Source organism: Gavia stellata, chromosome 31 (assembly GCF_030936135.1).
Source record: "Gavia stellata isolate bGavSte3 chromosome 31, bGavSte3.hap2, whole genome shotgun sequence".
Classification (NCBI taxonomy): domain Eukaryota; kingdom Metazoa; phylum Chordata; class Aves; order Gaviiformes; family Gaviidae; genus Gavia; species Gavia stellata.
The window spans coordinates 1,724,383-1,738,517 of record NC_082624.1 but is presented as its reverse complement, the minus strand read 5'-3'; the positions used below and the strand labels follow the sequence as shown (position 1 = coordinate 1,738,517).

At 70.3% G+C, this 14,135-nt stretch overlaps 3 protein-coding genes across 3 annotated transcripts; 1 reads left to right on the top strand and 2 right to left on the bottom strand.

Moving 5' to 3' along the window:
* Window positions 1-1,001: 1,001 nt before the first annotated feature.
* DDX56 (DEAD-box helicase 56) lies at window positions 1,002-6,912 on the bottom strand. The gene is made up of 14 exons (XM_059831387.1): window positions 6,850-6,912; window positions 6,020-6,181; window positions 5,334-5,494; window positions 5,065-5,235; window positions 3,988-4,078; window positions 3,514-3,758; window positions 2,917-3,039; window positions 2,246-2,362; window positions 2,056-2,150; window positions 1,851-1,924; window positions 1,667-1,756; window positions 1,436-1,541; window positions 1,202-1,269; window positions 1,002-1,082 (listed from the first exon to the last, which is right to left on the bottom strand). The coding sequence occupies exons 1-14, from the start codon at window positions 6,910-6,912 to the stop codon at window positions 1,002-1,004; spliced, it is 1,647 nt and encodes a 548-aa protein (XP_059687370.1).
* Window positions 6,913-7,321: 409 nt separating this feature from the next.
* Window positions 7,322-10,129, bottom strand: TMED4 (transmembrane p24 trafficking protein 4). Its single transcript, XM_059831527.1, has 5 exons — window positions 9,988-10,129; window positions 9,424-9,524; window positions 7,934-8,059; window positions 7,688-7,834; window positions 7,322-7,588 (listed from the first exon to the last, which is right to left on the bottom strand). Exons 1-5 carry the CDS (start codon window positions 10,127-10,129, stop codon window positions 7,439-7,441), a joined length of 666 nt encoding a protein of 221 aa, XP_059687510.1. The 3' UTR covers window positions 7,322-7,438.
* Window positions 10,130-10,832: 703 nt separating this feature from the next.
* Window positions 10,833-13,453, top strand: LOC132319759 (interleukin-36 receptor antagonist protein-like). Its single transcript, XM_059831386.1, has 4 exons — window positions 10,833-10,942; window positions 11,055-11,143; window positions 11,242-11,366; window positions 13,244-13,453. Exons 1-4 carry the CDS (start codon window positions 10,833-10,835, stop codon window positions 13,451-13,453), a joined length of 534 nt encoding a protein of 177 aa, XP_059687369.1.
* The last annotated feature ends 682 nt before the right edge of the window (window positions 13,454-14,135 follow it).

Sequence of the window (14,135 nt, the reverse complement as noted above, 5' to 3'; positions counted from 1 at the left end):
CTGGAGCCGCACCCACCCGGGACGCCCCGTGGGGTCGTGGGTTTCACAGGGTGGAGAAGGAAGCGGAGAGGCTGTGCCAGCCGTGGGAGACTCATCCTGCCAGCCTGGCACCGGGGACACGGGCGCCTTTGCGGTGCCGCAGCGGTGCTGGCGGCGTGTGCCAGGCCACTGGGAGCGAGGGAGAAGAGAAACTGGCTGCCTCCTCGTGCCGCGCAGGCAGCGAAACCTCTGCCGTCGCCGAAGCAGGGCTGCCGTGCCTACAGCAAGGTGCCGGTGCCAGAGCCCTCTGCCCCGGTGCCGGGAAGGGTCCAAGGCCAGTGGGCAGCCTTGGATGAGAGCTGTGGCCCCCGATAAGACGCCGTAACCCCGATAAGATGCCCCGGCAGGCGATTACGGGCACCCCAAGGGGTAACGCCTGCCTCGCATGCCATGGGGCAGGGCTGGGCAAACTCGGGCACACCCGGGCTGCCCGGATGGGGCGAGTGGGCAGCAGGCAAGCAAGCAGTGGCCAGGCGGCACCCGAGGCACAGTGCCAGCCCTGGGGCGAGACGTGCCCAGCTACCGGGCTCACGGCGATGTCGGTACGGGGGTGGCAAGGGGCCCGAGGGGTCCCGAGCCCCCAAAGCTGGCAGTGCCACCCCCCGCCACATCCTTGCCCTGGTTTATGGCCCCTGCGCAGCCTTGGCCTCGATAAGGGGGGCGATAACGCCCTGGCACCTTTGCCCAGCATCAGCGGGAGACGCTGCTTCCCGCCTCTGCGTCACCAACCTTCCCCCCGTCACGTAGCCGGCGGGGGCACCGCGCACGGCCCGGCAAGAAGCACCCCAGCAAGGCGACGGCGCAACGCAGTAGACGGCTGGCGCGGTCCATCGGCACCTTTATTGGGCACAGCCGCCCCGCAGGGTACGGCACGGAGATACCCCGTCCCTCGGAGGAGGGCTGTGAGGCGGCTGCGGTGCCCCCCCTGGGGCGGGTGCAGTCCGTGGGGCGCCGGGGAGGGCTCAGGAGGGCGGTGCGGCCGGGCGCTTGGCGCGGCGGCGGGCGTACTTGAAGCTCTGCAGCGGGTTGCCGGTGCCGCGGGACTAGAGAGGTGGGGGGAGAAAAGCAGCGTCAGACCCCCTGTGAGCGAGGGGGACGTGGGGGGGTCCCTCCGTGCCCGTCCCGCACTCACCGCTGAGCCACCCCGACGTTTGGCACCGGCGTGGGGCAGCTGCAGCCACTTGCCCTTCTTGAGGTGGGGTTTGGTGATGCCGCGGAGGCTGGGGGGCACTGCGGGCAGAGAACAGCAGGTAAGAGGGTGCCAACGGCACCGCGGATGTCCCTGTCCCCCCACAACATCACCCCCAGGCACCGTTTTGCCTCTACGTCGCTGTCACACCCCGGGGCCCCCATCCTGCCCCTTTCCCCCCCCAAAACGGAGGCGCGGGGACGTTACCCAGGTACTCAGGCACGTTGCGGAGGTGAGGCTTGACGATGGCGGGGTGCAGGGGCTTGTCGTGGCGCAGGACGTGCAGGTCGCGGGGATTGTCCTCGAAGTAGGCCTGGGTGCGGAGAATCGGGGGGCTGGCAGCGGCCGGTACCCACCCCACGCTGCCCACAGACCCCCAGGACGCTGCCCTCTGCCCCCCAGGCAGCCCCGAGCCCGCCGGGAACCGGGGAGCGTTACCTTGAGTTTCTCCGAGTTGAGCAACTCATCCTTGATCTCCCGCAGCCGGGCCTCCTTCACCGCCTGCTTGGTGACGGAGCGCATGGCGTCCTGGGGAGGGGGGACACACAGGAGGTGTCAGAGCCTGGCACCCCCCAAACCGGTGCCGCCAGCACCCCCCCGGCGTTGCCCGCCGCCCGCCTACCCGGCAGCGGTAGCGCAGTCCCTCGATCTCCTCCGTGGAGAACTTGTAGGGCTGCAGCATCGACTCGCCGTTCTCTGGGGACGCACGGGGACACGTGGGGTCACCCCCGCCCTCGCTCCCGACACCCCGCACCCCCCCTCAATGTCCCTTGGCACCCACTGCCCGCCCCCCCCAACTCCCTGAGGTGACACGGGGGCACCCCGACCTCCGAGGAGCGCGTCCTCGATCCGGGCCAGGCCGTCCTGCTCCTCCGGCAGCGCGAAGGTGAGCGCCGTCCCAGGGTTGTCGGCGCGGGCCGTCCTGCGAGCACAGAGGGGACACGGTGGTGGGACGCCCACCCGAGGGGGCCACCGTGGGCACCCCTGTGTGTCCCCCCCTGCTGTGTCCCCACGTACCTGCCCACGCGGTGGATGTAGGACTCGACCGTCGGCGGCACGTCGAAGTTGATGACGGCGGCCACGTTTTGGAAGTCGATGCCCCGCGCGACGCCATACTCCGGGTCCTTGCCCTTGCTGGCGGGGACACACACACACACACGAGATGTTGGGGTGGCTCAGGGACCCCCAAGGATGTGGGGACACCCCAGGCAAGGGGACATCTGAGACACAGACACTCACGCGGGCACAGGGAGACTGGGACAGCGGATCCCCGTGGGTACGAGGACACTGTGGGCACGAGGACATGCTGGATACCGACACCCACACGGGCACGGGGACACCCTGAGCGCAATGACCCCGGAGCCACGGGGACAGGGCACGGAGACACAGAGAAAGGGACACGCTGGGCACGGGGACCTCCCTCAGGCAGACAGGCATAAACCCCCCCAGGCAAGAGAAACACCCCCTGCCTTGGGGACATGGCGGGCACCGGGAACCCCTTGGGGACAGGGACATCCCCACGGGCACAGGGACCTCCCGTGGGCACAGGTCCCTGGTGGGGACAGGGACAGCCGGGGCAGAAGCACCCCCATGGCTCCGGGTGACCTGAGCCCTCCCCGGCCGCAGCGGGACATCGCCCCGTGACACAGTGGCACCCACGGGGCCCCGGTGGCACCCACGGGGCTCACCTCTGGGCAGCACCCTTGCGCTTCTTGCGTGGGGGCGGCTCCGCGGGCACCGCCGGCGCCTCCTCGTCAGTGGCCACGATGTAGTCGTAGGTGCCCCGGTTGAACTGGGTGATGACGTGGCATCTGGGGACAAGGCGGGTGCCCGTCAGTGTCCCTGCCACGGGCACCCCTCTTTGGTGTGTGCCCCCCAGCCCAGACCCACAGGTACCCTCACCCTTCTTCCGCGGGCACCCTGCACCCTCCTGGGACCCCCAGGGTATCCTTACCCCCATGGGCACCCCAGGTGGGACCCCCCCGTGGGCATTTCCCTTGGCAGCCCAAGGGCACCCTATTTTCCCGGCCACCCCTTAGCTCACCCGGGACACCCTCGGGCACCCCTTGTTCCCAAGAAGCACCCCACTTTCCCCCAACCCAAGGCCGCCCTTCGCCTTCTTCCACAAGCCCCCAGCAGCCACCCCGCTCCCCGCGGCACCCCGACACCCCCTGGGCTCTTCGTCGACACCTGTGGGCCACCCCATTTTCCCCTCTGCCCTCCTCCGCACCACCCCAGGTGTACCCCAACCCAGCTAGGCACCCCACATTCCCCTCGGGGGTTACCGGGAGCGGGCGGGCAGCTCGGAATTGAGGGTGCAGGCGGGGATACCAAATTGCTCGAGGAAGAGCTTGAGGCGGTAGCAGCGGGCGAGGGTGCCCACGAAGAGCAGAGCCCGACCCCGCAGCAGCCTCAGCTTCAGCAGAGCGCAGAGCAGCAGGAACTTGTCCTCCTCCGTGCCGCAGCGCACCACGAATTGCCGCAGCTGGGAGCTGCCCGGGAGCTGGGGCTCCGGCGGGCGCACCGTCACCTGCACCCGTCGCGGCAGGGTTAGGGGGAGACGGCCTCCGGGCTGTTGTGCCCAACCCCGGCGTCCACCGTACCCCATATATCCCCCAAAACGCGCCCTTGTAGGTGCTGCGTTCCCCTGTTCCAGGGTCCCCCCATCTCTGGGCCCACTCCAGACCCCCCAAACCTCCCCTCGTGCCCCGCCAGGACCCCCTAAACCTCTCCCCGTGCCCCCCCGGGTGCCTGCTCACCGGGTTGTGCAGCACCAGCTCCTTCAGGGCCTCCACGTCGGGGCTGAAGGTGGCCGACATGAGCAGCGCCTGGTAGATCTTGGGGAGGTGGCTGGGGGGGCGCGGGGAGGGGGGGCTCAGCGCCAGCCCCCACGCTGGGGGTCACAGAGCCCCCCCAAGCCCTTGGCGCCAGACCGGGCGATGCCCAAGTCCCCCCTCTTGAGCCCCACTGTGACCCCCAGGCATGGCAATGCGCCCCAAACGCCCCCCGGCTCTGCAAGTGCCCCCGTGTCGTCCCGCCCCGGCTGTGCCCCCCAAGCCCCGGGCTCTGCCCCCCATTCCCTCCAGCCCCAGCAGTGCCCCACAGCCCTGGCACTACCCCCCAAACCCTTATGGTGCTCCCCAAAACCATGGCTGTGCCCCCCATGTCCTCCAGCTGCAGCAGTGCCCCCCAAACCCCCAGTGTCCCCCCAATCCCTGGCTGTGCCCCCCATGACCTCCAGCCCCACTGTGCCCCCCAAACCCTGGCAGTGCCCCCCATGTTCTCTAGTTCCAGCAGTGCCCCCCAAACCCCCAGCGTCCCCCAAACCTCTGCATGTAACCCCCCCTCAAATCCTCCAGCCCCACTGTGCCCCACAGCCCTAGCAGTACTCTCAAATCCATCTGTGCCCCCCGTGTCCTGCAGCCGCAGCAGTGCCCCCCAAAGCCCCAGTGCCCCCCAAACCCCTGGCTGTGTCCCCCGCGACCTCCAGCCCCAGCAGTGCCCCAAAAACCCTCATAGTACCCCCAAACCCCCGGCAGTGCCCCCCAAACCCCTGGCTGTGTCCCCCGCGACCTCCAGCCCCAGCAGTGCCCCAAAAACCCTCACAGTACCCCCAAATCCCCGGCAGTGCCCCCCAAACCCCTGGCTGTGTCCCCCGCAACCTCCAGCCTCAGCAGTGCCCCCCAACCCTGGCAGCATCCCCCGTGTTCTTCAGCCCCAGCACCACCCCACAGCCCTGGCGCTGCCCCCCAAACCCCTGGCTGTGCCCCCCACATTCTCCAGGCCCAGCAGTGGCCCCCAGGCCCCCGTCCCTGCCCCCCCGGGGTGCCCCTCACCACAGCAGGGACTTGATGTCCTCGCCAAAACCGAAGGAGAGCAGCAGATCGGCCTCATCCAGCACCAGCAGCTCCAGCGAGTGCCGCAGGCTCAGGCTGCGGGCGCTGAGGTGTGCCAGCACCCGCCCCGGCGTGCCCACCACCACGTCCGGCTTCTCCATCAGCACCGGCCTGGCGACACACCGCGTCACCCGCCTCTGCCGTCAACCCCCGCCTGCCGGGGGGACCCAAGCGTTCGGGGTGGGGGGGGAAAGGGGGGGTGAGCTTACCGCTGGGCGGCGAGGTCGGTCTGGGCGCAGAGGTCGGCCACCCGCAGATCGCGGGCGCAGAAAGCCGCCAGCTGCCGCAGGCTGCGCACCACCTGCTGCCCCAGCTCCTTGGAGGGCACCAGCACCAGCGCCCGCACCGCCTGCGCCACCGCCGAGGGCGCCTGCGCCCGCCCGCCGTCACGCGGGCACGGGAGAGCTGCCCTGGCGCCCCACGGAGCCCACCGTGTGCCCCACAGAGCCCTCACGCCCCACAGAACCAAGCCCTGACCATGTAGCCCACGGTGCCCAGCCCCGCCCCACGGTGCCCATCTGTGCCCAACACCCTACAGCACCCACATGCCCCACGGTTGCCCACGCGTGCCTAGACACCCCACAGAGCCCGTGTGCCCCACGGCACCCACCCTTACCCAATACCCCATGTGCCCACCTGCCCCACGGTGCCCCCAAGCCCACCTGTGCCCCATACCCCACACCACCCAATACCCCACAGTGCCCACCCCTGCCCGCACACCCCATGTGCCCCACGGTGCCCCCCCGGCCTGGGTGCCCCACGGTGCCCACCTGCCCCATGGTACCCACCCAATCCCAACGCCCCAGGGTGCCCCCATGCCCCACAGCGCCCACCCCACCTGATACCCCCCCGGTGCCCCCACACCCCCAGCGCCCACCCTCGCCCCCCCGCTCACCGCTTTGACGCGCAGGAGGTGCTGGAGCAGGGGCAGCCCGTACGCCCCCGTCTTCCCGGAGCCCGTCCTGGCCCGGGCCAGGAGGTCGCGGCCCTCCAGCGCCAGTGGAATGGCCTCGGCCTGGATGGCCGTGGGGGTGGCCCAGCCCAGCTCCGCCACCGCCTGCGGGGACCGTCACCTCGGGGGTCCCAGCCGGCTGGGCTCCCCGGTGCCCCCCCCTCCCCGTTACACGGGGGGACCCACGGCCACCCTCTTCCCCGCGGCGGGGGGACCCCGGCCTGGGAAGCACCCCCACCCTGAGGGATCCCGCTGTCTGGGCCCCTCAGGGCCTCCCCCCCTCAAAGGGACACCGACGTCCCGGTCCCCCCCCCCAAACAGACACCAGCGCCCGGTCCCTCCCCACGGAGGGATCCCAAAGCCTCGGCCCTTCATAGCCTCCCCCCACCCCAAAGAGACCCCCGTGTCCCTCTCCCCCCCCGAGTTCCGGTCCCCTCAGGGCCTCCCCCCCCTCAAAGGGACCCCGACGTCCCGGTCCCCTCCCCACCGAGGGACGCCGGTGTGTGTATTCCCCAACCAGACACCAGTGTCCGGCCCCTCCCCACCGAGGGACCCCAGAGTCTCGGCCCTTCACAGCGCCCCCCGCCCCAAAGGGACCCCCGTGTCCCTCTCCCCCCCCACTCCCCCCGAGTTGCGGCCCCCTCAGGGCCTCCCCCCTACCCCGGGACACCGGGGCCCCTCAAGGGCACCCCCTCAGTGCCTCCCCCCAGCCCGAGCCCACCCCCAGGTGCCCGCAGCCCACCGTGACCCCCTCCCCGGCCCCCCCGGCGCACCCGCAGCAGCCGCCCGTCCAGCCCCATGTGCTCGAAGCCCGGTCCTGCCACCGCCGCCGCCATGCTGGCCGTCAACCGCCAACTGCGCCTGCGCGCTCCCACCGCCGCCCACTGGCACTTCCGGTGCGCGCCTAGAGCGGCAGGCAGGGAAAGCGGGGGAGCCGCCGCGTCGCCTCCTGGCGGTGGAGGACTGAGCAGCACCCTCAGCTGCTCGGGGCGGGGGGGGGGCAGCCCCGGACCCCCCGGTCCCTCCCGGATCCTTGGCGGGGGTGAAGTGGGGCGATGCCCCCCCCCGGGGCGGGGAAATGCACTATGGACAGGCAGCCGGATGCCTGAGCCCCCTGCCCGGCTTGGTACAGCACCAGAGCCACCCCCCCCTAAAAAAAAAAGCACCATTGAGCCCCAGCGGACCCCAAAAACCTTTATTTTCCCCCAAAACTCCACCGCGGGGGCCGGCCCCCACCCTCCCTGATGACAGGGCACCCCCCCAACCTGCCCACCACCCCCGGGGTGCCGGCAGGCAGCAGGGGATCCCCCCCAGGGCAGTGGGAGCCCCCTCCCCAAAGTGGGGGGAGATCGGGGGGGGGGGCTACACCAGTTTCTTGGCCTCGAAGAAGCTCTTGAGGTGCCTCATCTGCCAGATGCCGGTGAGGATGAGGATGATGGTTTGGGCAATAGACCACCACAGCACCCGCTGGTTGGTGCTCTCGCTCGTCATGCGGAAACGCTCCTCCCGGTACTGTCAGCCAAAGGAAAAAAATAAAAGGGAGGGGGGAAAGTTGTGGTGGTGGTGGGGGGGAAATGTTGGGGTTCACCCCCTCCGGAGCCCGGTCCTCACCCGTTGGTAGTTCTGCTCCTTCTGGATCTGCTCGACCTGGTCGAGGAGCTGGCGGGCGCGGAGCTGGAGCTCCGTCAGTTTGTCCTTAGCGGCGATTTCGGGGTAGTTGTTGGTGTGTTCGCCCACCTGGATGTCCAGGTGCACCCGCTGCGGGGCCACGAGGAGAGGGGGGACACACACGTCAGCGGAACCCCGTCAACTCCCCGGGTTGGGGGTCGTTTCCAACCCCCCGCCCCCCCCAATTACCAGTTTGCCGCCAGCAAAGAGCGCCATGCGGGTGGAGTTGGAGTGGAGGCAGATCTGGTGCTCGCCCGGCGTGTGGGAGGTGAAGGTGAAGCGTCCTTCGGAGCCGTACTGCCGCGACAGCACCACCTGCACCGGGACACGGCCACCGTCACCCAGCGCCCATCCCGGGGGTGGGGGGGGAGCCACCGGGACAGCCCCCGCGTGTCCCACAGAGGCCCTGTCCCGGCTGGTGGGGCACCCCATGCTCCCCAGCCCTTGTTGGGGGGTACACCGTGCACCCCAGGGACCCCCTGCCCCAGCTGGAGGGCACCCTGTATGCCCCAGGGACCCCCCACCCAGGATAGTGGGCACCCCATGCACCCCCAGAAACCCTTACCTGGGCTGACAGGCACCCCAGGGACCCCCCACCCCAGCCAGCAGGCACCCCAAGGACCCCCTGCTTTCTTTGGCAAGCACCCTGTGCTCCCCAGGGACCCCACACCCAGGCTGGTGGGCACCCCATACACCCCAAGGACACCCTGCCCTGGCTGGAAGCCACCCCAAGACCCCCCCAACCCCGCTAGCAGGCACCCCAAGGACCCCACGCTCAGGCTGATGGGCACCTGAGGGACCGTAGGGACCCCCTGCCCTCATTGATGGGCACCCTGTGCTCCCCAGGGACCCCCCACCCTGGCTGGCAGGCACCACATGTGCTCCAGGGACACCACACCCAGGCTGACGGGTGCCCCATGCACCCCAGGGACCCCCTACCCTCACTAGCAAGCACCCTGTGCACCCCAGGGACCCCCCACCCGCATTGGCAGGCACCCTGTACACCCCAGGGACCCCCTGTCCCAGCTGGTGGGCACCCCATCTGCTCCAGGGACCCCACACCCAGGCTGGTGGGTGCCCCATGCACCCCAGGGAATCCCTGCCTGGGCTAGCAGGCACCCCAGGGACCCCCCAACTCAGCTGGTAGGCACCCCAGGAACCCCCTGCTTTCTTTGGCAAGCGCCCTGTGCTCCCCAGGGACCCCACACCCAGGCTGGTGGGCACCCCATGCACCCCAAGGACCCCTTGCCCTGACTGGAAGCCACCCCAGGACCCCCCCAACCCAGCCAACAGGCACCCCAGGGACCCCACATCCAGGCTAGTGGGTGCCCCAGACACCCCAGGGACCCCCTACCCAGGCTGGCAGGCACCCCAGGGACCCCCACGCCAGCCAGCAGGGACCCTGTGCTCCCCAGGGACCCCCACAACCAGGCTGGTGGGTGCCCCATGCACCCCCTACCCTCATTGGCAGGCGCCCTGTGCACCCCAGGGACCCCCCCCAGCTGACAGGCACCCCAGGAACCCCAAAGACGCCCCCACACCCAGGCTGGTGGGTGCCCCATGCACCCTAAGGATCCCACATGCCCCACCAACCCCTCCCCTGGGCCGGTGGGTGCCCAAGTCACCCTGGGACCCCTCCCCTGGGCCGGTGGGTGCCCCGAGCCCCCCGGGCCGCTCACCTTGCCGTCAGGGTCCTTCACCTCCACGTGCATGCCCAGCCCCGGGGTGGAGGGCAGGAACGACTCCGACTGCTTATCCCACAGCTGCGTCCGGTAGTTCCCTGGGGGGCAGCGGGTCGGAGCGGGGCCCAGCACCCCCCAGCCAGGCCCCCCCCCGTCCCGTTACCCCTCCCGGTTCCTGGGGGTCTCTCCGGCTCCTCCTCACCCCCGTTGTTCCTGGGGGGCTCCCCCTTGCCCCACAGTCCCTGCCGGTGCCCGGTGGTCGCTCCTATCGCCCCCCCCAAGCCCCGGCAGTCCCTCCCGTTACTCCTCCGGTGCCCGGTAGTCTCTAACGTTGCCTCCTCGGCCCCCGGTGGTCCCGCCACTGCCCCCCCCCCCAGCCCCGGTGGTCCCTCCCGTTGCCGCCCCGATGGTCTCCTCGTCCCTCTCCCCCCGGTCCCCAGTGGTCCCCCGCCCCGTTGCCGCCCCCGGTCCGCAGCGGCCCCTCCTGTTGCTCCCCCGTTAGCCGGTGGTCCCCTCGCCCCCCCCACCCCCAGGCCCAACGGCCCCTCCCGCGCCCCGCACCGATGACCATGGTCTCATCCGGGATTTCCTCGATGAAGCAGCGCTTCTCGGTCTCGCCGATGTGGAAGTAAAGGCCGTGGGCGCTCCAGGCCGCCAGCACCACGGCGGCAACCGCCGCCCGCAGCGCCCCGCCGCCCGCCATGGCCCGCGTTCCCCCCCCCGCCCCGCCCCGCGGGAGCGACACTGCGCATGCGCCGCCACCATCCCCTCACGCACTGCGCATGCGCCGCGCCCCGTCCGCGCACACCGCGCATGCGCCACCCGCCGGCGGCCACTCACTGGTCCCCACGCTACACCTACGGGTGCCCGCTGGGTTCCCGCCGGCGGCGGCCCGCGGCGCTTCACCGCGCATGCGCCGCCGCCGGAGTGACACGCGCATGCGCAGCGCGCCTCGCCCGGTGGCGCAGCCGGGAGGGCGCCGCCCCCCCCAACGCGGAGGTTGAGGGTTCGAGCCCCGCCTGGGCCAACTCCGAGCAGCGCGCTGACCCCCGGGCGTGTCCCGGTGTGCCCCCCCCGGGACGATCGGCCTCGGTGGCCACCCCCGACCGTGCCGAGTCCTCCGGCGGGGCGGAGCGAACCCTTCACACCCCTCCAGCAGTGTGGCAACACCACCGCCAACCTCCTTCCTTCCTTCCTTCCTCCCAGCCGCTGCCCCGGGGTTCGGCCGGGGTGGGGGGGTCCCATGGGTGAGCGGGTGACCGGGGACCCCCCGGGGAAGGGCCCGGCGAGGCGGGTGGGGAAGCGGAACCGGTTGCGCCACCGGCAGCCCCCCGCCTCCGCGGGGCTGGAAATTTCGGGAGGGGTTATAAAGGCGGGGGGGGGCTGGCGGAGGGCATCGGGGCGCCATGGCGTGCCAGGCCGCGCTCACCCTCGCCCTCCTCTTCCTCTGCGCAGAGGCCGAAGGCTTCGCCCTCTGCCACACGCCCGCTCACCAGACCAAAGTCTTCCAGTACCGGTAAGGAGGGTGGGGGGAGCACCCATGGGTGCCACCTCGGGGAGGGAGCACCCATGGGTGCCACCTCGGGGAGGGGCGGGGGGGTCAGGGTGGGCACCGCTGTCCCCGGCAGGATTTGGGACGTCAACCAGAAGTCGCTTTACCTGCGCGACGACCGGCTGGTGGCCGGGCACCTGCAAGGGGCCAACGCCGCCCTCGAAGGTGAGTTGGGGACATGGGGACGTGGCGGGGGGGGGGAACGGACACACATCGGGGACACCCCGATGGCCCCGTGCGTGTGTGTGTGTGTCCCCCCGCAGAGAAGGTGTTTTGGGTGCCCAACCGCGCCTTCGAGCCCAGCCGGCTGCCCGTCATCCTGGGCATCCAGAATGGCACCCGCTGCCTGGCCAGCCCCCCCGCCAGCCAGCCCACCCTGCAGCTGCAGGTCAGGGGACGCCGCGGGGACGGGGACACTGCGGGGAGACCAAAGGGATGGGGACACCGTGGGGATGGAGACACCACAGGGACGGGGACACTGCGGGGACAGCAAAGGGATGGGGACACCGTGGGGATGGGGACACCACGGGGACGGGGTCACCACAGGGATGGGGACACCACGGGGATGGGGACACCATGGGGATGGGGGTGCCATGGGGATGGGGACACTGCGGGGACAGCAAAGGGATGGGGACACCATGGGGATGGGGACACCACGGGGACAGGGACACTGCAGGGACATCAAAGGGATGGGGACACCAAAGGGATGGGGACACCACGGGGATGGGGACACCACGGGGATGGGGATGCCACAGGGATGGGGACACTATGGGGACATCAAAGGGATGGGGACACCATGGGGATGGGGACACCATGGGGATGCCACAGGGATGGGGAGACTGTGGGGACAGGGATGCCATGGGGATGCCACAGGGACAGGGACACTGTGGGGAGACCAAAGGGATGGGGACACCATGGGGATGGGGATGCCACAGGGATGGGGACACTGTGGGGACACCATGGGGATGGGGACACCATGGGGATGGGGACACCACGGGGATGGGGACACTGTGGGGACATCAAAGGGATGGGGACACCAAAAGGTTGGGGACACCACGGGGATGGGGACACCACAGGGATGGGGATGCCATGGGGATGGGGACACTGCGGAGACACCAAAGGGATGGGGACACCACAGGGACGGGGACACTGTGGGGACATCAAAGGGATGGGGACACCAAAAGGTTGGGGACACCACGGGGATGGGGACACCACAGGGATGGGGATGCCATGGGGATGGGGACACTGCGGAGACACCAAAGGGATGGGGACACCACAGGGACGGGGACACTGTGGGGACATCAAAGGGATGGGGACACCACGGGGATGGGGACACCACGGGGATGGGGACACCATGGGGATGGGGATGCCATGGGGATGCCACAGGGATAGGGATGCTGTGGGGATAAGGACACCATGGGGACAGGGACACTGCGGGGACACCAAAGGGATGGGGACACCGTGGGGATGGGGACACCATGGGGATGCCACACAGATGGGGACACTGTGGGGACAGGGATGCCATGGGGATGCCATAGGAATGGGGACACTGTGGGGACAGGGATGCCATGGGGACAGGGACACTGTGGGGACACCAAAGGGATGGGGACGCCATGGGGATGGGGACACCACGGGGATGGGGACACTGCGGGGACATCAAAGGTATGGGCACACCACGGGGATGGGGACACCATGGGGATGGGGATGCCATGGGGATGTCACAGGGATGGGGACACTGTGGGGACAGGGATGCCATGGGGATGGGGACACTGTGGGGATGGGGACACCACAGGGATGGGGACATGAAATGGATGAGGACACCATGGGGATGGTGACGCAGCAGGAACGGCGTTGTCACAGGGACGGGGACACCATGGGGATGGGGACACTATGGGGAGGGGGCACATAGGGACGGCACGGGGATGGGGACATCGTGGGGACAGGGCACATGGGGATGGGGACACCATGGGGAGGGATACCTGGGGACGTCACAGGGGTGGGGACATCGTGGGGACGGGGACGCCACAGGGTTGGGGACACCGTGGCGACATGGCACACGGGGATGGGGACACCATGGGGAGGGGGCACCTGGGGACAGGGACACCGCAGGGGTGGGGACCACAGGACTGGGGCGTTGCGGGGCTGGGGACACCGCAGGGACGGGAGCACCGCAGGGCTGGGGACCTCCGCAGCCCCCGCTGGCGCGGCCACCCCCGTGTCTCCAGCCGGCTGCCGGTGACGTTACGGCCTCGGTGCCCGCCGCAGGACGCCGACATCCGGGAGCTGCCCCACGCCGGGGCGGCCTCGGCCGCCTTCACCTTCTTCCGCTCCTACAAGGACGGGCTCTGGCGCTTCGAGTCGGCCGCCAACCCCGGTTGGTTCCTCTGCACCGCGGCGCGCGGCCACCAGCCCCTGGGGCTCTCCCGGCACCCCGATGCCACCCACCTCCTCGACTTCTACTTCCAGCTCTGCTGAAGCCCCCCGGCCCTGGGGACGGTGACATCCCCCCAGGGACGGTGGCATCCCCTGGGAATAAAGATGCTCAGGACTGCTTTCGTCTCCGTGGCGTGGGTGACAGCGAGGAAGGGGGTGACGGTGGCCCCCGGCGCCTGCGTCACCGCGGCGGGATGGCCGGTGTTGCGCCACCGGGATGGGGACGGGATGTCCCCAAGGAGGGGTGACTCAACGGGGCTGCCCCATAGCCGGGTGCCTCCCGGGTTTGGCCCCTTCCTGGATTTGGTGGTGGCGGACGCTTCCCGCCCGGCACACCCCAACCGCCGCCAGCGCCGCGTGGCACGGCACGGCATGGCACGGCACGGCGGGGATGGGGCATGTGGGACTGTGGGGATGGGGCACAGGGGCACTGTGGGGATGGGGCACGTGGGAGCACGGGGACAGGACACGTGGGCACCCTGGGGACGGGACACAGGGGACCGCGGGGACGGGGCTGACGAGGCCATGAGGATGGGGTAGGTGGGACCGTGGGGACAGGGCTCACAGGACCGTGGGGACGTGGCACGTGGGACCCTGGGGACATGGCGCGTGGGGACGTGGCACATGGGACCCTGGGGACGTGGCACGTGGGACCCTGGGGACGTGGCATGTGGGACCCTGGGGACATCGCGCGAGGCGCATGGGACCCTGGGGACATGGCACA